General features: G+C 48.2%; 1 protein-coding gene across 1 annotated transcript in view; it reads left to right on the forward strand.

The window, feature by feature from the left end:
• Dlgap2 (DLG associated protein 2) overlaps positions 1–24,825 on the forward strand; it is a 500,247-nt gene that overhangs the window by 81,056 nt on the left and 394,366 nt on the right. The window contains exon 2 of the mRNA XM_048330769.1: positions 17,559–17,613. Coding sequence (XP_048186726.1) covers positions 17,559–17,613 — 55 coding nt within the window. The remainder of the gene's footprint in view (positions 1–17,558; positions 17,614–24,825) is intronic.

Genomic DNA, 24,825 nt, shown 5'->3' on the forward strand with positions numbered 1-24,825 from the left:
ATAGTTGCTGGTGACTGTGGTTGTGATTTCTGGTGACTGTACTTGTGATTTGTGTTGTTGCTTGTGGTGATTGTGGTTGTGGTTTCTAAGTGTCTCACCTGGATGTCTTCCACAGGGAAATCAGGAAATGAATGTCATACTTTAAAAGAATTGATGTTTCTTTCTTACAACAAATCCAGTTAGAGCTGACTGTTAGTTCTCTGTTTATTGTTCCTTTGCTTGCTTCCCTGACCTCCATAAGAAGGGCTGGAGGTCTGCTCTTCCCTGGCCTCAGCACACTTAGATCAAAGTCGCCCTTTATAACAGTGATTTTTCTAAATTTTATTACCTGATAATTTTAGCTAGCAAACAAAAACTTTTTGCTCTAATTTCCCCAGTTTGATATAAGAAGAGGAAGACTAATTGGAGGAAGATGACTTAAAATCATGTGGAAGTTTCTAATAGGTCCTGAGTCCTTGTAGTACTCAAAGCTACCTAAGACCATTTGTCTTTGTATTGTTGCTTTTCCAACATAGACCTGAGTGGATGACCACAATCTCAAGTGTATTCACAAACGGCTATAGGGCTCTAGTTGGTGCTGCGATGACTATGAATTGCATACCTTGGTACTGGTTGCCATTTGGTGTCGTCATTGAACATGAGATGTGCCTATAACCCAGTCACATACCCTCACTGTTTGGTATCATCATTGAAAGTGCCATGCGCCTGTAGCTATCATATACCATCACTGTTTGGTGTCGTCATTGAATGTGAGCTGTGCCTGTAATCCCAGTCCTGTACCCTTACTATATTTGATGCTGTTTGAGTCTTCAGGTCCTATTTTCATAGACCTTAAGAGGAAGCTTTGAGGAGTTCTGTTTTAAATAAGGCTCAAGATTCTAGGGTGTGAGTACAGTTTTACTCAAATGGTTTGTGGACTCTAGCAATTGAGGTGAACTTACCTTCTCAGCTTACTGTGGCAAGTATACTAATTTTACACTCATTTCAATAAGATTGTTAACATCTCAGAGGATAGATGATTTTTCAAAAATTTCAGGCAAGTTCAATCTCTCACTACCCATTACTTCAACTCTAAATAATTATAATTTATGTGTAGATGTCAGCTCTCAAAATGGCTGTGTGTCTTAGTTTTAATCAGTTTTAAACCATGGTTTTGTATTTTCCCCTTTTCTCTTAGACTTTTTTGTTGTTCTTGCATTACTGTGTGGCTCTGACTGCTGGCCGCTGGTGTGCTGGGCTGTGTCTTGCTCCAGCCTATACTGGCATGTCCGTATTTGTGCCTGCTGCTACATTGTCTCCTAAAACCGTGTATTCCTGTCACTTTTTTTTCTATCCAGACAGTCTAGAATCTGGAAATCTACAGAGAACCACTATGTCTCTTGGCCATTATAAGGCTCAAAGGAAAGTATTTCCTTGTGATGAGGCTGCACAGTCATGCAGACAAGCTCTTCTACAGCTCATGGCCATACGACCCAGATCCTGAAATCTGCTGGAGAGAGAGATTTGTCACCAGAGGGAGACAATACAGAGAACCCATTCATATGCTTTTCCAGGGATTTTTTTTCTTTTGTGATATACTATGGTTTGAAGTGGCTTCTCACTAGCTAGGCAAGTGCTCTACTGATGAATTATGCCTACTACCCCTTTTTGCACTGGTTATTTTGAGATAGGATTTTGCTTTTTGCCCAGGCTTGTGCTTAGGCTATTTTACATTTCCTCCCTTCATTAGGATAACATATACACTACCACACCCAGTTGCTTCCATTGTATGGACTCTTGCAAGCTTCTTTTTGCCCAGGCTGAGCTGGAGTCTTGATCCTCAATCCTCCTGATTTTCAGCCTCCCAAGTTGCTAGCAACTATAGGCATGAGCCACCATTCTTGGCCTGGGGGCACATTTTAAAGAGCTCCTGTCATTTATCAATGAGTATCAGTCTCTGGCTACTCATCTCTTCCAGTAAAGGTAAGCCATGTGGTGCATCTTCAGTCCACTGTGTCACAGTCATGTGTCACGGGGACATGGTGTCCTCTGGGGGGACTGACCACCAGTCAAGACATGCCTCCACAGTCTAGCCATGGGGACTCAGGATGCTCGTAGCCTGGAGGGATAGGGCCTTTAGATTCTGTGGTTTACAGTCATAGATTCAGGTGTTTGAGGTCCTCAGTGATGGAGTTGACCTGTAAGAATGTAAGTCAGTGAATTGCTAGCTTAAGAAAACTCCTGCCCCTAAAAGAATACAACAGAGAGGGAATCTGGCCTGCAAAGACATTTCTGTCAGCCGGTCAAGTACGAACATGAGCAGGGGCCAAGGTAGCTATACCCCCTTACTCACCCTCTCTCTCCCCAGTCTAGGTTATTACTCACCCACTTCCCATTTAAGGATTTCACTCAAAATTTATGCACCTTCATGAGCAAAAGCAGCTTTATGTGCTTTGAGTCAGTTCATTAGACTCCCCTTTTGTGGCTCCTTAGTCACCCTAACAGTTCTGTGTATCTAGAAGCAATTAATGTACCTTTTATTCTTGCTTACTGGGTTTTGGCAATACAGAATTTCAATATGATTGGCTGAATTTCAGCTTTACATTCCAAGTAACCCGGTGTTGCTTCCATCGTGGGAGTGGCATCTTCCATTCAGATCCTGTCCTGTGAAAGACTTTTGTCCAGTTCTTTTCCACTAGCTGAGAGAATTGCAGCACATTTTTTGCTTATGTATAAATTTTGAGAACTTGAATGTAGAGTAATTAAAAATAGATGTGTTTAATTTTGATCTGTGGAAAATGATAGCTACTTGAAGTTAATTGGGAAGAGGGTGCATCTCAGTAAGCACAAGTACTTTAATTACCCAGAGACCTCTGACTCTTCTCAGGCCAGGCTGGATTGAATGGAACAGGATGAACATGGTAAGACAGACAACAAGCTCCTCCATCTTTTTAATGAATATGTACATGGTGCTGCTTTGAATCCAAGCAGGGACACTTAAGAACAGAGCAAGAGAGCCCTGGATATGGAGGTTTCCCCTGAGGCCAAGTCTTTGGGTCTGTGGTGCAGTCTCTGGGGCTCGGCAGTCAGAACAGCAGGTTCTGCTCCCTGAAGGAAACAAAGGATTCAAAGAAAGGATGTGATTGTAGCATTTCCTCAGGGAAGCAGAAAGGTCACAAGCAAGCTGAGAAGGGTATCATGAGTGATTTATTTTTTAAAAATGATTTGACATAAAATTCAAATTCTAGGACCATTTTTCTGCCTCGTATACATTTTGGTTATGTTGTATCCTAGAACTATTGATTTCTTAAAAATGATTTTTCTCATTCTGTTGCTAGTTCTTAGCCTTTTTTCTCCAAAGCAAGTATTTTTAAAACTTGAGTGATTTATGTTTCACAGACAGGTGGCCCCACTGTCTTTATCTTCACGGCCTCAGATTTCACCTTTCTGCAGACAGTGGTATATGTTTACATGTAGCCTGACCCCTGTCCAACTACAGCTTCCTATTGTGCCTCTAATCCACACATTTGCTGTCTCCTTCTGTTCTTCCACCTTAGCCTCTGGGACTCTTCATAAAGTTTCTACCCTCTTGTCTGTTGTAGTTGCCTGTGTCTGGCCATCACCTGCTTCATGTGAGATTTCCAGATACACTTAATGTGTCTAGCACTACAAATGAGACTCACTGAGGGTGTGTATTTCTGTGCGTGCTCACCCTGGCATCATGGAGTATCAGAGGCAGGCACTGGGGGGGGGGGCAAGAGGGCTAGCTGTAAATGATGGGTCTGGGGCCTGTTTCCCTGTGGGGAACCCACTGGAGTCTGAAAATGGTTGTGAAGAGGCCAGTGGGCCCCTGTAGTCAGCCTGTAGTCATCTGCCCAGTCCTGTGATGGAAGCAGGCCTCTGCACACCTGAGACCATCATGCTTCCTCCCCCGATTTTCAGGATGGCCACACAGATAACCTGTGAGAAGTTTCATGGCAGCAAATACTTGACTAGAAAAAGCCCGGTCTCTCACGGTCCAGCACCACTGCACATGTGTAACAGCCTTCGTGTCATTTTGCTGTCCAGGTCATAAACACTGCCTCCCTTCCTCACTGCAGCAGCAGTCAGATCTCCAGTCCAGTCACAGTGGCGTTGGATAGTGCAGAAGGATGATTCATGAGTTGGGGGGCAAGTGCAAGGTGGGGGTCTTCTGCAGCAGGCTGGGATATGCCCCTCTTCTATCCTCAAGTGCAGGGTGGGGGTCTTCTGCAGCAGGCTGGGACAGGCCCCTCTTCTGTCCTCATTTGGATTTTGGATGTGTCCTGGCCTCCATCCAGTGTGTCCTGGCACCAGTTTTGCAAGGATGGCATTATGGGGATGTCACAATAATGAAGTGAAGAACAGTCTGCTGTTGTGGTTTGTCCCAGTCAGTCCTGGCTGGTCATGGGTTTTGCTGTTTGAGGTCACGTGATGTCATGCCGTGACACTGTCCTCCACCCACCATGCAGCCTCTCCCTGTGTCTGTCTGTCCTGCCTTGCCAGCAGCATGGGGAGTCCTGGAAGTGGTAGGTTCTGGCCCAAATCTGAGTGGGATGCATGTTAAAAGCTGTGTAGGTTTTGTAGTTTTGCCTTTTGTGTTGGCACGTGCTATCTAAAATGTTTCCGAGAACCCAGGGGTATTTGGGTCTGACTAGTTTATGTCCTGAGTATAACAACAAATACAGGCTCCTGGGGTGGGGGACACCTGGTGTTGACTTAAGGCCTCTTTGCCCACCTGCCCCACATGGGGCAGGAGCTCCAGGTTTGCTTTGTTGTCCCAGGAAGCTCCCTTCCTCCATCCACACCACTGTTTAGAGATGCTTAATGCCTGAGCAGTGTCTTGTTTGTGGATGCCTTTCATTACTTCCACCATCTGCCTCTCTTGTCCTCGGCTCTCTCTAGGGGAGCCTTGGGTGTCATTACTCCTATACTTCCCCTCTTTCTCTATCCTAATCTGTTACTTTGTTTCTTAGCAACATCCCAACTGTAGATCATTTTCATAACTGACCTTCTCCACTTTGTGCCCAAAAGAGTTGATTGCTACTAAGAAAAAACATGGGTTTATGCAGCTGATGTTGACAAAAATAAAACTCAACAGACCAGCACCACTGATCATGTTACGAATCTTCAGTCTCTTTCCCTTTTTCTGATGCCTGGGATGGAGCCCAGGGCCTGGCCCATGGTGGGCATGTGTTACCTGTGGAGCTGGCCCATGAGTGCCATTGGTACCTAGACTTTCTCCTCTGTACTCCAACACATGCGCTCACCCTCCCCTGTCTTCTCTGTAGTGGAGTTTCATGCCATAACTGTTTCCGGAGCTCTTAGCTTCCTTACCCATTCTATCAGTGACCAGTGAGATCCCTGTTCCACACTGAAAGTGGTCCTTTGGGCATAGCTGGTGTCACTGCTCCTGGCTTTAGCTGTCTGTCCTTGGATCTGGTGAGGGTGGAGGGAGCTTCTCCCTTGTCATGTGCTGTGCCCAAGACCTGCGCCACTCCTCTTTCCATGCCATCCTTCCACTCTTGGATGCATGTCTGCTCCATTTTGTGTGAGTGATGTAAGTTGTTCCTCAGGAGAATGGCCCACCATCACACACAGCATTCTGCTTCCTGGCTCCTACAGCCAGCAGGTCCGCTCTGTGGCAGCGCCTACGACCTGCCAGGTGGGTAGAGTTCCAGGTACTCCCAGAGGGAGCAACTTTGCTCACTTGTGGATGAGCACAGGGCTCCCTTCTGCTGAGAAGGCCTCTCGCTACGGACGGTGCAGAGGCTCTTCCATGTGTTACCCTAAGGCTCAGAACTAGAACACTGTAAGGGTTGTGCTCTGCCTGGCTGAGTGCGTCACTTCATGCTGACACTGTTGCCAGAACTTCACACAGCCTCTTATGCTTGGGAGGTGCTCAGTTTGGGCATGATAAATAAGTGAATGAGATCTGCCTCTATTTCACAAAGCTAAAGTGACATTTACAAGACTCAGAAATTATCCACAGAATGTCTTATAGCAATAGATCTAATCTTTCATATTTTAAAGTGAAATGTTTCTTTTCAAAGCAATTCAGGAAAGTTATGCAACCTAGTGCAGGATTTTTTTCACATTTTGGAAAACTAAGCAACAACCTTTATTTGAGCTATAAAGTATGGAGTAGCACCGGATTTCTGTGAGCTGAGTTGGGCTGTGAATCTTCTTTCTCACTCAGCTTTGTATAAGACATTTTCCCTGTAATTCAGTGCTTGCAGGGTATCTTAACCAGAGGATCTGGTTCTTATTTTGTTATTATATTATATTATATTTTGGAAGCAGAGTTGTGATTTGAACAATTCAGAACCTCAATAAAAGTGAGTGAAGAGCATGGCTTCCTGCCTCATCTTGCTTTCTCATGGGCAGCATATGCGTTGTCCTTTACACTTCCAGCAATTAACTGTGGGATGGAACGTGGAAGTATTTCATCTTCCTCCCCCCAGTCTGGCTGAGTTAATTCAGTGGGTGAGTGCTCTTACAGACAGATACACAGTGCCATGCATCACGGGGGGAGGGACGAGTCCTCATTGTCTTGTGTCCTTTCATGATGTCATGGTCACCCAGCATTCCTTGCTGGCTGCCCTGGTGGAAGAGTCCTGGACAGAGTTAATAAGGCCTGAGTGAGGCATGCTGGGAACTGTGTTATCCCAGTCTCTACAATCCCTGTCTTGGGGTGCCCCCATGAGTCTGTCCTGGGAGCCCCTGTTCTTCATCCTTTGCCACCCCTTCTCTCTGTGAAGCTTGTGTCTCCCTGGACCCTTGCCCTCTGCCCCTGTGTCATTCACGTGGACTTCCAGTGCTGGGCGCTTTATTGTGCAGCATTTCTGCTTAGCAGTGGCCCATGGGTGATTGCTCAGGAGAGTGTGTCTGTGCAGAGCTGTGGGGACCTGTGCAGAGCTGTGGGGACCTGTGCAGAGCTGTGGGGACCTCTGCAGAGCTGTGGGGGACTGTAGAGACCTGTGCAGAGCTGTGGGGACCTGTGCAGAGATGGAGACGGGTGCTGTGTGGAGTGAGAAGGGGAGATGGAGATGGATGCTGTGAACTGTATGTGTCTCCTGCCATAAGCGAGTCTTCCACGGAGGCCATGTTTCCCCTGCTTGTGGTAAGGTGTGTGGTGGCTGTGTCCATGGCCTTGAGTGACCTCCATGGAGGCCATGCAGCCCATGATGACTGATAGTTCCCTTTTCAATGAGCTCAAGAAAGCTTGGAAATAATATTACTCTTATAATCTGAATTTTTTTTTTTTTTTGCCAGTCCTGGCCCTTGGACTCAGGGCCTGAGCACCATCCCTGGCTTCCTTTTGCTCAAGGCTAGCACTCTGCCACTTGAGCTACAGCACCACTTCTGGCCATTTTCTATATATGTGGTACTTGGGAATCGAACCCAGGGCTTCATGTATATGAAGCAAGCACTCTTGCCACTAGGCCATATTCCCAGCCCTGAATTTTTATTCTTTTGCAAATCTGTGTGGGAAAATAGCCTCTCAATGGATGCTTAATGTTGTCTGCCTGTGGTCACTGAAGTTTAGGGAAGGAGAACATGGGGCCACTTGTGTGAAGAGGCTGCTCTGAACACATTGCTGCCAGTTTCTGCCCTGTCTGAGTTCAGACAAGGGCGATGCAATGTGGTGAGAGGCCCAGGGGGCCTGGTGATCTGTCAGTGGCTGTGAGAAGGCCTGGGAATAGAGGGGAGCATGTTTCTGGCTAGAGAGTGGTTGCACTCATTCGGCACTGTGTGTGCCCCTGGGCAAGAGAATGGTTTCTGGGGGGAGGGTTCAGGACCCAGAAGCGGAGGAGGTGTTAGACCAGAGGTCATCTCAAGGCCATTGCTTCACTTACATCTGTGCTGGCCGTAGGCTCCTTGCAGGTGTGGGGTTTGAATTTCAGGCCTTGTACCCTCATGCTGCTTTTCTGCTCAATGTTGGTATTCTACCACATGAGCCACACTCCAGTTACAGATTTTTGTGGTTTAATTAGAGATAAAAGTATTGTGGATTTGTCTTCCCAGACTTACTTTGAACCACAGTCTTTGGATCTTGGTCTCCTGAGTAGGTAGGAGCATAGATGTGATCCACTAGCATCCGACTCCCTGTTGTGGTTTTATGACATAAATTCCTTAAATGTGTTATGCTCCCTGTCTCCAGATTTATGTATTGAAGTGCAACCCCCTGGGGGGATGCTGCTGCACCAAGGGAAACCTAAGGAAATGACCTTCACGAAGAGATTAGAGTCCTGCTGAGAGGAGGCAAAGGCCAGGGCCCGTCCTCCACACCGGAGGACACTGGGGGAGGCCAGGGCCCGTCCTCCACACCAGAGGACACCATGGGGAGGCCAGGGCCCGTCCTCCACACCAGAGGACACCGTGGGGAGGCCAGGGCCCGTCCTCCACACAGGAGGACACTGGGGGAGGCCAGGGCCCGTCCTCCACACCAGAGGACACCGTGGGGAGGCCAGGGCCCGTCCTCCACACCAGAGGACACCGTGGGGAGGCCAGGGCCCGTCCTCCACACCAGAGGACACCGTGGGGAGGCCAGGGCCCGTCCTCCACACCAGAGGACACCGTGAGGAGGCCAGGGCCCGTCCTCCACACCAGAGGACACCATGGGGAGGCCAGGGCCCGTCCTCCACACCAGAGGACACCATGGGGAGGCCAGGGCCCGTCCTCCACACCAGAGGACACCGTGAGGAGGCCAGGGCCCATCCTCCACACCAGAGGACACCGTGGGGAGGACAGGGCCCAGGCTCTAATGGGGGAGGCATCCAGGAGTTGCTGACTACACAATGGGAACAGAACCCTCAGTGCTGCTCTTGGACACTCAGCCGCTGGGTGGCCATCACCTGAGAATGAGTCTCATGAACTTTTATGCCCAGATTGGCCTCAAACCTCAGTCACCTAATCTCTGCCTCCTAAGTTGCTAGAAATATGACCTTGAGCCACCATGCTCACATTATTCTCCCGTTTCAGTCAACTTTTTGTATTTTTAAGTATAATTTTATTCTTAAGTCAAGCAATATACACTTCTTTGGGGTGCCCTCCCCCACTTTCCTTCACTTTCCTCCTCTTTGCATTTTTTCTGAACCTTCTGGGAAATGTCTTTGAATCTAGTTTCCAACTTACTTTTCTAAAAATAGGTTCTACTGGCTCTAATTTCTGAGCATTCTTTCTTGTTCTTTGGGTTTTGTGTTTATGAGGATAGCACCCTGTTCCTGAGTCACAGATAACTCTCACATTGCCAGACTCCAGGTAGTGGCACAGGCCTGTGATCCCACCAGAGGGGGAGAGTAGAGAAGTCAAGAGCAGCTTGGGCTGAAGAGCAAGACCTTGCCTTGAGCAAACGTTCAGAAATCTTAACAATCGTTTTAAAATGTCTCTTTTTTGTTGCAGCATTTCTTTTCTTCTTGTTTTGGGTTTGTATGGTTTCTTATGAAATTGGGCTTTCTTTAAATATCTGATGATCCTCAGATATCTGTCCTAAGTACAGTAGACTTTGGGTATCTGTGAGTATTTGGTTTGGAGGAGAACGCCATTGGGAAAAGCTGACAAATGCTTAGGGTGCAGAGATCAGTATTATGGGAAAGACGAATCAAACATCATAGATAGCAGTTTCCACCAATCACAAATTTCCTTTTATTACTTACATTAAGCACATTCTTACCCTGCTCTTGGACCTGGTTTGCTTTTTACAGTCAAGAAAGCCCTTTGGAGACCACAGAGCCATTGCAGTTGGGCTGATGGCATGTGCATGGGAGTTTTTAAAAATTGTTGAAGTTTCTTTTTTTTGTTTTTTTTTTGGCCAGTCCTGGGCCTTGGACTCAGGGCCTGAGCACTGTCCCTGGCTTCTTCCCGCTCAAGGCTAGCACTCTGCCACTTGAGCCACAGCGCCGCTTCTGGCCGTTTTCTGCATATGTGGTGCTGGGGAATCGAACCTAGGGCCTCGTGTATCCGAGGCAGGCACTCTTGCCACTAGGCTATATCCCCAGCCCCGAAAAATTGTTGAAATTTCTTGATGTTTACTTAGTATTTTTTGACTGCGCTTGGTCAAAAACCATAGGTAATAAATCCATGAATAAGGCAGACTTCCTGCTGGAGGTATGGAGAATGTATGGGAGTCTTTTGTGAGCAAGTAGCTCTATCACTGCTGGCAGCTTGGGTGGAAGGCTGGTGTTAGCAGGGGGTGATCTCTATTTAAAGTCATTCCACTGCACTCTGTTAGGGGAGGTCAACAGAGGAGGTGAAGAAAATAAGAGAATAAAACCAGCTGGAATTGTTTAAGGGGGCTAACCAAGAGTGCCAGAGGAAGTGGAGCTGATGGAGTGCATTGTGTGCGTGCATGGAAACGTCAGGACTCATTATTTCACAGAGAACTTGCCAGTCCATGCTTTTAGTGGGTAAAGACTAGTTGTACAAGCCTGACATTTAGTGGAAGTCCTCAGCCTGTGTTGTGTCGGCCACTCTTGCTCATTTCTGGAGTCATCGGCAGAGGGGTTAGTGCCTGGTGCAGGGAAGGACCTGAGGCCTCCCACCCTTGCCTTTGGGACACTGTGAGCCTCGGAGCTGGAGTCCTTGCTTAGATCCCCTCCAGAGACACTCAGGCCCACATTTCCAGCTCCTCTAAGTAGGCCTCACATTGAAAAATCATGTCAAGACTATGGTCTTAAAATTTCAAAGAGATGACTGTCTTTTATGTACTCAGGAATCCTGCCCTCTTTCTAGAGTCTACAGCCAGCCGCTCTGCCATCTGGGAATGGTTCTTCTGCAGTCAGAACTCCACAGAGATGCTCATGAAGTGCATGCTGGGCACCTGTGCCCCTGGAAGTGCTGTTCCCGGGCCCTACAAGCTCAGACGAGGTTCCTGAGGGGCATGGCCTCCCTGGACCCATCGCTTCAGTTGTGCTGGGGGGAAGGGGGATGAGGTTGGTGCCCATTGCAGTGCCACTACATCAACATCCAGAGGATAGGTACAAAGCCCCCAGTGTTCCCACAGAAGACGGTCTAGTCGACAACCTCACACCCTGCTCTGGGACTGGACTCTGGGGTCCTGGCATCCATGGTGGCCTAGGCATGCTCTTATGTGAGATGAGAGCTGTGAGATAGCCTGAAACCTAACCTGGGTCTCAGTGCTCAGTGCTGGCCTCCTCTGTATTCCACGGGGGACCTGGCCCTCAGTGCTGGCCTCCTCTGTACTCCACTGGGGACCTGGCCCTCAGTGCTGGCCTCCTCTGTATTCCACTGGGGACCTGGCCCTCAGTGCTGGCCTCCTCTGTACTCCACTGGGGACCTGTCCCTCAGTGCTGGCCTCCTCTGTACTCCACTGGGGACCTGTCCCTCAGTGCTGGCCTCCTCTGTACTCCACTGAGGAACTGGCCCTCAGTGCTGGTCTCCTCTGTACTCCATTGGGGACCTGGCCCTCAGTGCTGGCCTCCTCTGTACTCCACTGGGGACCTGGCCCTCAGTGCTGGCCTCCTCTCTATTCCACTGGGGACCTGGCCCTCAGTGCTGGCCTCCTCTGTATTCCATTAGGGACACGGCCCTCAGTGCTGGCCTCCTCTGTACTCCATTGGGGACCTGGCTCTCAGTGCTGGCCTCCTCTGTCTATTCTACTAGGGACATGGCCACGAGAGTTCTTATTGAGGGTCCTGGCATGGCTGAGCATTATGGAGGATAGACATGCCCAGGGTAGGCAAGTGCCTGGGAGCAGTGAGATGCGGGTTCTGGTCCAACTCTGTGTAGCTATGGGTCTGTGGTCTAGTCCTTGCATGCTGTCAGCACCTTAATGAGAGTAAAAAGGTAGAGAATTCCACAGGAGACCTAGAGATCAGTAACTTGAGGCATCCCAGAAATGAAGACGCTATGAAGTCTCTTTCATAAGAAACGTGTGGTGCCAGATTTCAAAGGAAGCAAACCTAAGGCAGTTTTTTCAAAGTTGAATCAGTTGGGAAGAATTAATGAATACTTTACTAATATTTTTGAAACTCCATAAAGAGTGTGTCTATGGTCCAGGGGCTCATGTGCTCTAAGAAGCATATTAAACTCTGTAATGTCACTTCCTATATTAAAAAGCATGTCATGTATATATCCTAAAATCCACAGAAAGTCTTGACTGTCAGGGACATACAGGAAGAGTGTCAAGCTGGCCAAGATGAGATCAGGGATGAAAGCCAATGAGAGAGATGGGAGAGGAAGGAGCACTGCTTCCTAAGAGCTTCACATTTGGAAATAGTTTCAAGTGTAAAAGTTATAAGAGATAACACAGGACTATGGAGACAGGATGGATGCTCTTTTCTTCTGTGGTGTCCTTTCTCAAGGCTGATGCCATCTTCCTTTACCTATGAGGTTAATTCTCATCATCTCTGTGCATTGCTCATCTCTCTGATGTGTAATTTCATTCTCTATTTGGTGGCTGTGTTTGGGGAATATATTAAGCCACAGAGACTCTTGCTCCTTGTCACCTTGCTTCCACACCAGGCAACTATGGGTGTCATCCAAATTTCATGCCCACGGTGCTGGATGTAAAGTGATCATGTTTAGCCTTTGACCTTAGCCAAGCAATACCCACATTCGCTACCATGAAAATAACTGAATCAACAGAGAAGCAGGAAATTGTCCTTGCAGAGGGATGCCACCAACGACAGAGAGCCCACCACTGCTCCAGTCCTCAGGAGGGAAGGGCCATGTTGAACTCCTAAACCAAGATAGCTGCTGAACATAAAGCACTGGCAGGAAAGATAACAATGGGGTAGCAGGAGCTGAGGAATTCATTACAGGGCTGAAATGGAGGGAACTTTGTAGAAATATAACAAGACAGAACTGTACAGCCAAAGTGGGCAGTGGAAAAAATTAGGTCCAGTCATTCCAACATCTGAACAACAGAAGTTCCAGTGAAAAGGAACATGTAATAAATACTCAGAGTTTCTGAGAATTGAAGGATGTGGATTTTTATTATCAAACATACATGTTCACAGTTTGGCAGTCTATATGGTCCCTAAAGGCTTTAATTGGGGAACAATAATTTCTTACCAGCCCCAGAACAAGTACAGTATTTGAGCTTCCTACAAAGAGAATTAATACACAGACTTCTTAATAAAAGGTGTGGAAGTAATCATTGTTTGGCAGAAAAGATTGCCTAAACATAAAGGAGGGGGTGGCAGAGCATGGTCACAGGTGTTAAGTGTTAAGCTGTTGTTGATCATGTGTGTACTAGACTGTGGCATGCCGGCGGGGTTCAGGGAAGAGACACACACACATAGAATGCTGCGCAGATGTGCAGGTGAGTGTTTGCAGGGACTTAGACTATTGGAAAAATTGAGGAGAGGGCTTAGTGATGGATCCAGCTAATGTGGAAGCATCTGATGTGTCAGGGCTATTAGCAAAGTCCTGGGTGCACGGTGCCATCTGTTTGCCTGCACAATGCCATGTAATGACCATAACATGCCATGTAGTATTCCTGTGAGCATCATGCCAAGTAGGTGCTCACACCGTGCCATGTAGTGTTCCCGTGAGCATCATGTCATATGGTGCTCACACCATGCCACATAGTGCCCACACTATGCCACATAGTGTTCCTGCGAGCATCATGCCACTTAGGTGTACAGCTCTGTCCTTAGCACCGGAGAAGAGGGTATGGTGAGGTCAGCGAGAGAAGGCTGTGTAGCAACCAGAACCCTAAACCTGTCCTGGCCCTGGTTCTTCCACCAGAGAAGTGAGGCTGGATTTGAGGTTTGCACCACCCAGTGCAGACCTCTGGGGCCAGGGTGACAGGGCACGTGAATCCAAAACTTTAGCTGATTTTCTTAATGCATGTTAGCAACGGCCAGTGGGTAACCATCATAGTGCAGCTTCAGAAGCTGGTCCTGGAAAAGGAATCCAGCCTCTTTGATCCCACTATTGATCAGAAAAGGCAAACCCCACGTAGACTGGCCCCGGCAGAGGAGGTGGGATTATAGCGGAGGGAGACTGTGAAGTCTTTGTTTCGGGGACAGATCCTCAGTGGGAATCATCTGGGCTTGGGATGCACAGAGGTGATAGACGTGGCCTTGGAGTGTGAGGCTGCCTGAGCTCCAAGTCCTCGGACGGTTGATGAGGACTCTGGAGACCTTTGAGTGTGCTCTGTGTCACTGGGCTGCTCCTGGTGAGCAGAGCACAATGTCTCCGATTATCCTCAGCAGTTAAACGCTCTCATAGAATAGGCAGGTTGAGTGGAATTGAACTTTTAAAAGTGCCTTTGGGCAGGAAGGGTAATTTCATTCTCCTTTGCAGCCTCTGTAAATCCTTCAGAGAGGAAAAATAAACCCATTACGGAGCTGCCTGGCTATTCCCCTCAGCCAGAGCCTCTGCAGCAGTGATGTGTGCTTAGCATTTGCAGAGGCTGTGGCTCCATTCAAGATTTAGCACAGGTGTCTTGCCCAGGTCCATGACTAGGAGGAAATTGTCAAGATTAGATATGGCATCATTTTTGAACACCAATTGTCTGTCTTTAAGAAAGGCAAGGCGAGTTCTACCATGGGATGTTTATGACTTCTTTTGGCTCCTTCTATTTTCCTGTTGGGGGCTGAATAAAGTGCTACCTTTCGTGTGTGAAAAAAATATTTGTTTTCCTGGTAGGAGGAAATGCGATTCTCATGGGTCCGTCAAAGCACCTTGGGTTGCACAGGTAGATTTGCTCCAACTGGGGGCAGCTCTGGAGGAGCTAGAAGCTAGAATAGAGGTCACCAGGGTCAGACATCCATAGCCCAGGCACTGAACCTAGAGAGCTGGCTCTAGGAGCAAGAGTGGCTGGTCCTTAAGACCCTGTGTCTGGTAATTACTCTAGAGATTTATAGCTCTGAGCAGTTCCTCCCCTCTGGATGTGGGCATAGGACGAGGCCCCAGGCAAGGATGCCCTCTGTGAGGCCCCTGCTGGTTATGGCTCACGCAGTAGGAAATGAGCCTTAAAGGGTTGCAGCATTGTGATCTCCACTGAAGTCAAGCCTGGTTCTCTGGTCTGTGTATCTTTGAGCTCCTTTTGCTCAGGGCTAGTGCTCTACCACTTGAGCCACAGCACCACTGCTGGCTTTTTCTGTGATTAATTGGAGATGAGTCTTATGGACTTTCCTGCCCAGGCTGGCTTCAAATTGTAACCCTCAGATCTTAGCCTCTTAGGATTATAAGTGAACCACCAGTGCCCAGCTTCTTTGCTTTTGTTAATGCTGAAATTATTCTGTTCAGTGGCAAATGTTCCATCTTCATTTACTTTTTATATAATTGTTGCATGCTAATAATATTTTTATTTGTATTTTTTCATGTGGTATCTTGTCTCTCCCTCCTTCCCTCCCTCCCCCCTTATCTTCCTTCCACTCAGGGCCTAAGACTTTCACTCAGCTTTTGTGATCATAGCTGGAACTCTCTTACTTGAGTCACACTTCTAGACTTGCATTTTGCTCGTCAGTTGGAGATGGAGTTTTTCAGACTTTTCTTCCAGGACTCAGGTCTCAGGTTTTCTTCAGGTCTCAGCTTTCTGAGTTGCTAGGATTACAGGCAAGAGCTGTGTGCCAGTGGCTCTTGCCTGTGAATGCTGTCCCCTCAGTAACACTCTGTTACGCCCTTCTCCAAAGCCTTGGATGCTTGTCCCACTTGACTTTCACCTGCATGAAACATGGCTCATGTTTTGGTGGAGTCATGCAGGAATAGCTCTGTATGTCAGGTCTGTGTCCTTGAGAGGGATCTTTGGATGGTTTCCTGTTAGACTTAAGGTGTGGAGGTGTCTCCTGATGTCCTAGAGATGGATCAGGGACCAGTTACAAGGGTTCTGAGTTGTCTCCGGATGTCCTGGGGACAGGATCAGGGACCAGTTACAAGGGTTCTGAGTTGTCTCCTGATGTCCTGAGGACAGGATCAGGGACCAGTTACAAGGGTTCTGAGTTGTCTCCTGATGTCCTGAGGACAGAATCAGGGACCAGTTACAAGGGTTCTGAGTTGTCTCCGGATGTCCTGGGGACAGGATCAGGGACCAGTTACAAGGGTTCTGAGTTGTCTCCGGATGTCCTGGGGACAGGATCAGGGACTAGTTACTAGAGGTTTGAGTTGGCTGCCAGCACTTTTCTCTCTGGACATTAGTAAGTGGTGGGAACCCAACAGAGTTTCTGGGTTTTGTAGGAGACTTTTGTGGAAATGAGGTTTTATTCTCCAATCTGGCCAGTGGGGTGCACTGTTTTGGATGCACTAAATATTTTGTGTCATCTGAGGAACACTGATGTGGACCTGCAGACCTGGTGGAAGCTATACCCCCGTGATGTACAGCTGGAGTCTCCCCACCGTGTGTGTGGAGGTCACTGCTCCTCTGGCAGTGTAGCACAGGCACTGCTAGGGAAAAGAGAGACAGGAACATCCTGGCTGATGAAGAGCAGCCCTGCTATCTAACGATGATGGCGTCCTGCTCTTAGCGCTCCGTGAACAGTGGTCTCACCAATATTCACTCACGCAGTCAGCTGGGTGTGAGTGAGGAATGAGATTTCAAAACCTTCACTGCATACTTTTTTTTCACAGTATTTATCAGATACTGATTTGCTTAGTGCTTTCTTTTGTTTTGTATTCCAATGAGAGTCAGTCAGAGCTAAAGGTTGCCAGTCTGTCTTGCTTGTGATTGGTTGTACTTAGGAGAGATTTATTCTTTCCTGAAGGCAGAATAGTTGGAGGGAGCTGGAGGAGAGAGCCATAGTTACTTCAGAGGAAAATGTGTTTTTATTCATGGTGTCCACTAGGCCCTGCTTCACCTGGGCTACCCTGTGAGTCCACTCAGGGCAGATGTTACCTGGGTGGTTTGGGGGTACATGGCCCTGGTGACTGGGTCTGGCTTCCAGGCTGCCACAGGGAGTGGCAATGGTGGCACTGGGCACACATGGAAATGGGTGAGGAGGGCTCATGTTTCTCTGTGGGAGCTCAGGAGGCAGAGGCATGATGTTCTACCTCAGATTCTCCAGCTGGAGATTTTCTCCCAGGCTGAGCTTCTTAGTTGCTTTACATTGAGGAATTCTCTTGAAAATCTGTTTGCTATATTATTTTCCCTTTTTCTTCACTAATCAAGAAGGTGCTTCCTTCCATTTGTACTCCAGAGTTCTGAATGGAAGCACAGCCTTCCCCAAGTTTTCATATGTCTCATCCCTGATGAGTGCCCTGTGTAACATTCCAGTGAGACGTCAGATTCGGGCTCTAATTGCATCCAGTATTGTAAAACCCATCATGAAAATTGGGAGTCTATTTACCTGCCTGCAGCCACCCCCGGGTGCTGCTTTCTGGGTATCCCAGGGCCCCTGGGGAGCGAGCCCCACACAGCAGCCCTGTCTCAGGAGCTGCACACACACCGGCGCACTCACCCGATTAACCTATTCGATGAAAAATGTGTGTCATCAACATTTGTCCGTAGTGTTTAATTTGTTAGACCATCCTGGGTGTGATGACTTTGTGCAGCACCAAGCGACCTTATTAGAAAAATCTTCACATCAGCTAATGAGATACCTTCCTCTGCATAATAACCAAGCACATTTTATTTATCTGTTTTGAAACAGGTTCTGCCTGGCATTCTGCAGAAGCATTGCTGTATCCTACCGGATAGGAACACAGGTAAAGTACCCACTTTCTTTGGTTTGAAACGACAAGTTGTGCATTGGTGCAGTTTACACATGTGATGTCTGAGTTAGATATTTTATAGTTCAATTTTTTTTTTTTAGTTCTAGTTAGCATGTTCATTGGAAGAAGCAAAAAACAAAGATGGACTATTCTGTTCTGCAGTGAGTTACAAGCTGAGCTCAGAGGTCTGTTTTTATTGATGAAGGAAATAGATTTAGTGATGGTTATGTTGGACTTTTAAGGGAACTTGTTTGTATTGTAAAACTGAATAACTTCATTTCAAAGTTGTTTCATTTACTTAGTATATTTCTTGCTAGCAAACAGCACCACTGTTGACCAGTGTGGAGTGTGTTTGGTCTCCAATGGTGACTCAGCCTTTCCTGTCCATCAGGAGGGGTGCTGTCCAGCCCCCACATTCCCAGTGTGTCACTGGGAGCTTGGCCTTTGTGCAGCAGAAGATTTAAAAAACTCTCTGGTATTGGTCGTGTTAACATTGCGGATAACAGAGAAAGTGTGGTGCATCATGTTACAGGTCTGTGATTCAGTTACTCTCTGCGGAGCTGCTAATGTGTTTTCACCAAAGACAGAAATCTCAGAGGAAGAGGTAGAAAACGTGGCATGCCTTCTGAAAAGGGCTTGTTATGTGTTCCTTGGTATTATTGTACTCTAGCTGGGTCCTGTCAGATTCGAGCATGTATTACCGAATATTTCTGTGAGGTATGAAACAAAGGTTTGTTGGCATTTCTTCGTTTGCTTTCTAGCTAAACAAATGGATGTTGACAGACTCTTTGTGATTATCATATGGGTTTGCTCTATTGAGATTTACTCATAACTCATTGAGATTTACTCATGACCCACAGCTGGGCATTGTGGTCACTGAGGGTCACTAAAGGAATTGCTTATGTATGCCTTTCAGTGTAAAGCATGAGTAGTATAAGACACGTATATGTAAAGAATATGATATGTAAAGAGTATGCGCCCTGCTGTGTTCTTTTCAAAATGTTCATGTCATGGTTCATGTTTCATTTTTACCCATCGGAGCCCATCTCAGCTACAAAGTGAAACTGCAAATGCTGAAGCACATTTATAACATGGTTGATGTTTTTTGAACCCCTGTTTAATTTCTCAAAATCTTGGCTAGTAGTACACACACACATACACACAACCCCCCCCCCCCACACACCACATGTGCTGAAACAAAGGATGCTGCCAACAGTCCCAGATGCTAACAGTGAGTCTAAGGCAGTTAAAGAAGGACCTACTGACCAGGCTGACCAACATGGTCCAGGTTAGTCGCCCCACAGAGTCTGAGAAGTGTCTAAAGCAATAATGAGCTGCATTCAAAGCCAGACACTACCCCTGAGGGTCTCGGGGGATTGTAAGCACCATGTCTCTGTGTCTGGAGACTGTTGGTTACATGCAAACCTTCAAGATAATTTGGAAGATACTGCCACCATGAGAACCTAGGTTGTCAGACCCAGGCCCGAGAAAACTGCCTCCACTGAAACTTGAGTCTTGGAGACATTGGCCTGGTCACCCCTTAAATTAACCTGTAAACTATATCATATTGTACCTTGAAGCTGTAAGGACCCAGGCTGTGGGATTGCATCAGGGGAAGGAGTATGAGTCTAGGATTGCAGCTCTGAGTGGTACACTTGTGAATGCAATTCAGATTTGCCATAGGATTAGGTCTATATGTGTTGCCTGCCTTTGTAGCTAGGAAATCTTGTTTGGAAACATGGTGCAGAATGCCTTTGCCTTTGAGGCATGTGCAGGTTCTTAGGAACAGTGTTCTTAGGAACACAAGTATGATTAGTATTTGCTCTGATGACTTCATACAATACTTTACACAATTTCTGATTGAAGAGCTCAACTTTGGGATCAGGGCTGGCTTCAGTTCAGAGAATGAAAACCATTCTGCAGATGGTTGTTGTTGGTGGTGTAACAATAATGTAAACACACTTAATGCATTGAATTGTGCACTTAACAACAGGGCGTGGGCTGCATGCTTTTTTTAAAACCATAATGAAAAAAGAGATCACCTTCACAATGAATGACCACTTTTGTTGTCTAGTTTTATTTGTCCTTATAAGTGTTGTATTTGCCATTAACTTTATATATGGTACTTGTTTCTAGATTAAACATAACTAGTTTAGAAAGATAAATGTAACACCACTTTTTCCTGTTGTTTTGATTGCTTATGGTAACTTTGGTCACTGAGGTAAAGAGGCAGAGTGAATTCATTGATTATTTCTTCCTACTACTTGGTTTGGGAATTTTCTCAGAACTGAGGTTTTGGGGAGAGTGTGTGTTTCTTTAGTGAAAGGGACATCTGGTCTTGGGGGCTGCTCCATTCAGAAAACAGAATTGTGAAAGCTGACGTGGCTTTTAAAGAAGACACTGGGGGAGGGGGTGCTGGTGGGGGGCTGGCACATGTGATGTCCTGGCTTTCACTCAGGTCCTACTTGGAATCATTCTTCCTTTTCTCATTTTGTTCCTAATTGTGTGACCCTTACAATGTATGTGCCTGGACAGCAAGGCTGTAGAGCTGCGTGCTTGAGACGTATGGCTGTGGGTCCAAGCAGAGTGGCTGGACAGGTCAGCTTCTGCTAGTGTGCAGGCTCTCGCTGCTGTCTCTGCCAGCTTCTATTAGAATGGATATCACTGTTTCCTTCCCTCCTTCATGCTCTTTCTGCCAACCAACATGGAGCTGGGCCTGCACCTGGAGGCAGGCTACTGTGTCGGTGGACTCAGGCCCATGGCTCGCCTAGGCCCATGTGGGTTTGTAAACCTCACAGACACCATTTCAACCTGTCTTACATTTTCATTGATGATTTTCCCCTGTAGACACAGGAGTCTCTTTAACTTGATGTTAACACTTTATATCCACAATGTTGTTGGTTGATTGCTTGGTATAAACATAGCATACAACGTAAATGATCAGTCTTCTAAGCTCCCTGTTTCATAACACATCTGTTCATCAGATTTGGATGTCATTTGCATATGAAGAATATCAGGGGGGCATCAGTGGCAGCTGTCCATGAAGAACAGGGAACATGCATGTATTTCACTGGTGAGATTTGAGCCATGACAACATTGGCCGTTGTTAGCTCGTAGGAGTCTGGATTTCTGTTCTGCATCATCAGCCGTTGGCTTCAGAATCTCCAAGGCCCCTGGGGGAACAGAGCTGGGCTCTGCAGCAAGCTCTTTCATGTGGGTTGCACAAGTGGTAAGGCTTCAGCTTTGAGCTTAGAGGCCTCAACAGCATTTATCTCATGCTAGTCATGAGATGGCCTGTGTCCCTGCTGGGAGTAATGGGGGAGAGGTTGGCCTTGAGATGTGGCAGGCAGATCAGGTGCCGCACCAGTGTGAGCTGATGGCAGTGGAGAGCGAGCCACAGAGGAAGAGAACGGGATGGGGAGGCGCATTGTACTTCCAGTCCACTGTGAGTACAGCATGGCTGTGGAGTACTTTGTCCATAGAAGTTAGTGGGGAGATTTTGAACCATGTCTGTGAGTTCTTAGGTCTGATTCTTGCTTGCTTTGTGGATATGTGATGGGACTCATGGGAAACACAAGCACCCCTGCCCGAGCTTGGGTCCTGCCCTGAGGTGCGGCCAGCTTTCGGTCCAGCCAGGTGGAGAGCAGTGTCTGAGTCTCAAGGTTTGCTAGTTCCACTGGTATCAAGTTGTGTATCAGCTGATTGAAATCTTGGAATGAAAATCTAATGCGTTTAATCGGGTGCTTGATTTTACAATATCCATGTAGACTGAGCAGATGCCTTTGCAGTTTATGTATAGATATTGAGTATGCACATTGCTCTGAGGACTTTAGTAGCCTTCAGGGCAGTAGCCCTAATTATACCTCATTAAATTGTCCAACAAGTAGGAGGGCCGTTGAATAGTAGCAGCTGCTAGGACGATTTCTTATTTTTTTTTTGGAGGACAGGAAACTCATAGCAATCTTAGACTCCTCTGTACAATTGTGAACCCAAGGTTTTCAGGGTCTGCTAGGTAAGGAGAAGCCAGTGAGCCAGCTTGCCTGTATTCATTGCCCAGACACCCCGCTGGAGGTGGCTGGTAGCAGGACACGACAGGAGCACATGGGAGTGCAGGACAAAGTTTGTTCCATACCTAGCTTGCACGTGACTCAAAGCATGACACTGAGCTGTTCCTAGCATTGTGTTTAAAGTCTGGTTTGATGGTGAGTGTTGTGTACTAAATTTCTACAGTGATTTCTTTAGGACATTCTCACGCCAATGCTGGCTACTCCTGCCTGAGGCAGGGTGGAGGGTGCCCTATTTTGCGGGAGAGGAAACAGACAGCAGGATGTTACATCGTACACAGCTGCTGAGCTCACACTTCCCGCTCCTTTCTGTGTGTGATGCTATGGCGATGTCAGTGGCCTAGACATGACTTCCTGCTTCCCACTGTGATACCATGGCTATGTCAGTGGCCTGCAAGTGGCTTCCCGCTCCCTCCTGTGTGTGATCCCATGGTGACACCAATGTGTCTCAATGTGTCTTCCCGCTCCCCCCACCCCCGTGTGTGATGCCATGGTGATGTCAGTGGCCTCAGTGTGGCTTCCCGCTCCCCCCGTGATGCCACAGTGATGTCAATGGCCTCAATGTGGCCTCCTACTCCCTCCTGTGTGTGATGCCAAGGCGATGTCAGTGGCCTTGACCGTCACGTGTGGCCTGCGGACCAAGGGCAGCGCAGGCCTGAGGGTGCAGACAAAGAATCGAACTCAGGTGGGAGGTGGGAGATAGTTAATGTCCCCTGCACTCCTGGGCCGCGTGAACAGCAGGTGGGCTGTGCTGAAGGCATACATGATTTTCCTCAAAATTGATATACAATTGTGTTGCTGTTGGTTTAAAAAATGCCAAATGATGGCATTTCAACATTCTAGGTTAGAGGTAAGATTTTACTTCTCTGAGAGACCGAATATTTCAAGCCAATTTGCTTTTGCCCAGATCCTGAAATTATACTACCTTTTCCCTTCCAAAAAGGATTGATACTGTGCAAATAGAATGTTTTATGACATTATTCATAAACTAAGAATCACAGAGGCACAGCAAGAGTTGAGGTAAAGGAAGGGAGAAAGCAAATGCCTAAGCCATAGAGATTGGTTTTCTTGGTAGCCAATCCCCTAACAATCTAATGCCAGTTTGAGTGGGCAGATGCCTGCGTTCTTGCTTTCTCTGTCAACCAATAGAGAGAGATGACTTTTCAAGTGCATCAAAGAATTTTACAAACTGAAAATGACTTTATCAGAAAATCAGCCATGTTATATAATTACTGCTAGTGAGGTGTTATGGATCCATAGGTTTAGAACAATGGCGTTATTCTGTGTGGCTGAGTTTTAACTCAGGGAGTCTCCTTGCAGCTTGGGTAACATCGTAATGACTGCTCTATGTCTAGTGTCAAACCAAGTAGGAAGCTTCACTGAGGGTGCACATCCCACCCTGGAGCAGCACCTCTGGGTGGGGCCCGGTGCAGCCATGCCCGCAGCCCTCCTGCTTCACTGGAGCTTCTTGCACTGTATCCTCGGGTTCATGGTTTGCAACAGCTTGGCCTAGAGACATGAAGAGGTTACACAGCCCAAGCCTGATTGTGCTGTGATTCTTCTCTTCTGAGAGGTTTCAGGACTGGCCCTGGAGTTTGACTGACCACACAAGGGGCTGGGCCATCCTACCTGGGCCACCACAGTGCTGTGGGGTTGGGGAGGGGCCTCCACGTGCTTTTTGAGGAGGTTTCTGGCTTTGTCTGTAGTTCATGCTCATTGCATGAACTACATGAAGGGTGGATTTCCAATAAATGTCCTCATCCTTCATTGCCCCTCAGGCTGAATGAAAACACCAGGATTTGGCATTTAACAGCACATGACATACTTAGCACTCACAAGGTCAAGGTCATAGCAGCACAGGACATGCGCCAAGTTGAGGCCCCCACTCATGCTGCTCCATATTTTCCTAAAGCTCTGTATAGACCAAGAACATTTGAAACCTTGTTGGGGCGTTCTTGAATTTGATACTGAAACCTGCTACTTTACGGAGTATTCTGAGGCCAACAAGGAATGCACCCTGTTGCCTCATCCCTCTCTCCCTCCCAGCCCACCCTGTGGCCACCCAGGGGGCCTCAGTGTGGATACCACACTCTAGAAAGCTGGACACATCCTGGGTGATGCTGTGGGGCTCAGCATTGCACTGCACAGCCGGCCTGCTCTCTGCGGCTCTGGAGTCAGCACTGCACTGCACAGCCCGCCTGCTCTCTGCGGCTCTGGACTCAGCACTGCACTGCACAGCCCGCCTGCTCTCTGCGGCTCCGGAGTCAGCACTGCACTGCACAGCCCGCCTGCTCTCTGCGGCTCCGGAGTCAGCACTGCACTGTACAGCCCGCCTGCTCTCTGCGGCTCCGGACTCAGCACTGCACTGCACAGCCCGCCTGCTCTCTGCGGCTCCGGAGTCAGCACTGCACTGCACAGCCCGCCTGCTCTCTGCGGCTCCGGAGTCAGCACTGCACTGCACAGCCCGCCTGCTCTCTGCGGCTCCGGAGTCAGCACTGCACTGCACAGCCCGCCTGCTCTCTGTGGCTCCGGAGTCAGCACTGCACTGCACAGCCGGCCTGCTCTCTGCGGCTCCGGAGTCAGCACTGCACTGCACAGCCGGCCTGCTCTCTGCGGCTCCGGAGTCAGCACTGCACTGCACAGCCCGCCTGCTCTCTGCGGCTCCGGAGTCAGCACTGCACTGCACAGCCCGCCTGCTCTCTGCGGCTCCGGAGTCAGCACTGCACTGCACAGCCCGCCTGCTCTCTGCGGCTCCGGAGTCAGCACTGCACTGCACAGCCGGCCTGCTCTCTGCGGCTCCGGAGTCAGCACTGCACTGCACAGCCCGCCTGCTCTCTGCGGCTCCGGAGTCAGCACTGCACTGCACAGCCGGCCTGCTCTCTGCGGCTCCGGAGTCAGCACTGCACTGCACAGCCCGCCTGCTCTCTGCGGCTCTGGACTCAGCACTGCACTGCACAGCCGGCCTGCTCTCTGCGGCTCCGGAGTCAGCACTGCACTGCACAGCCAGCCTGCTCTCTGCGGCTCCGGAGTCAGCACTGCACTGCACAGCCGGCCTGCTCTCTGCGGCTCCGGAGTCAGCACTGCACTGCACAGCCGGCCTGCTCTCTGCGGCTCCGGAGTCAGCACTGCACTGCACAGCCGG

The sequence above is a fragment of the Perognathus longimembris genome, chromosome 21, assembly GCF_023159225.1.
Source record: "Perognathus longimembris pacificus isolate PPM17 chromosome 21, ASM2315922v1, whole genome shotgun sequence".
NCBI classification, from domain to species: Eukaryota; Metazoa; Chordata; class Mammalia; order Rodentia; family Heteromyidae; genus Perognathus; species Perognathus longimembris.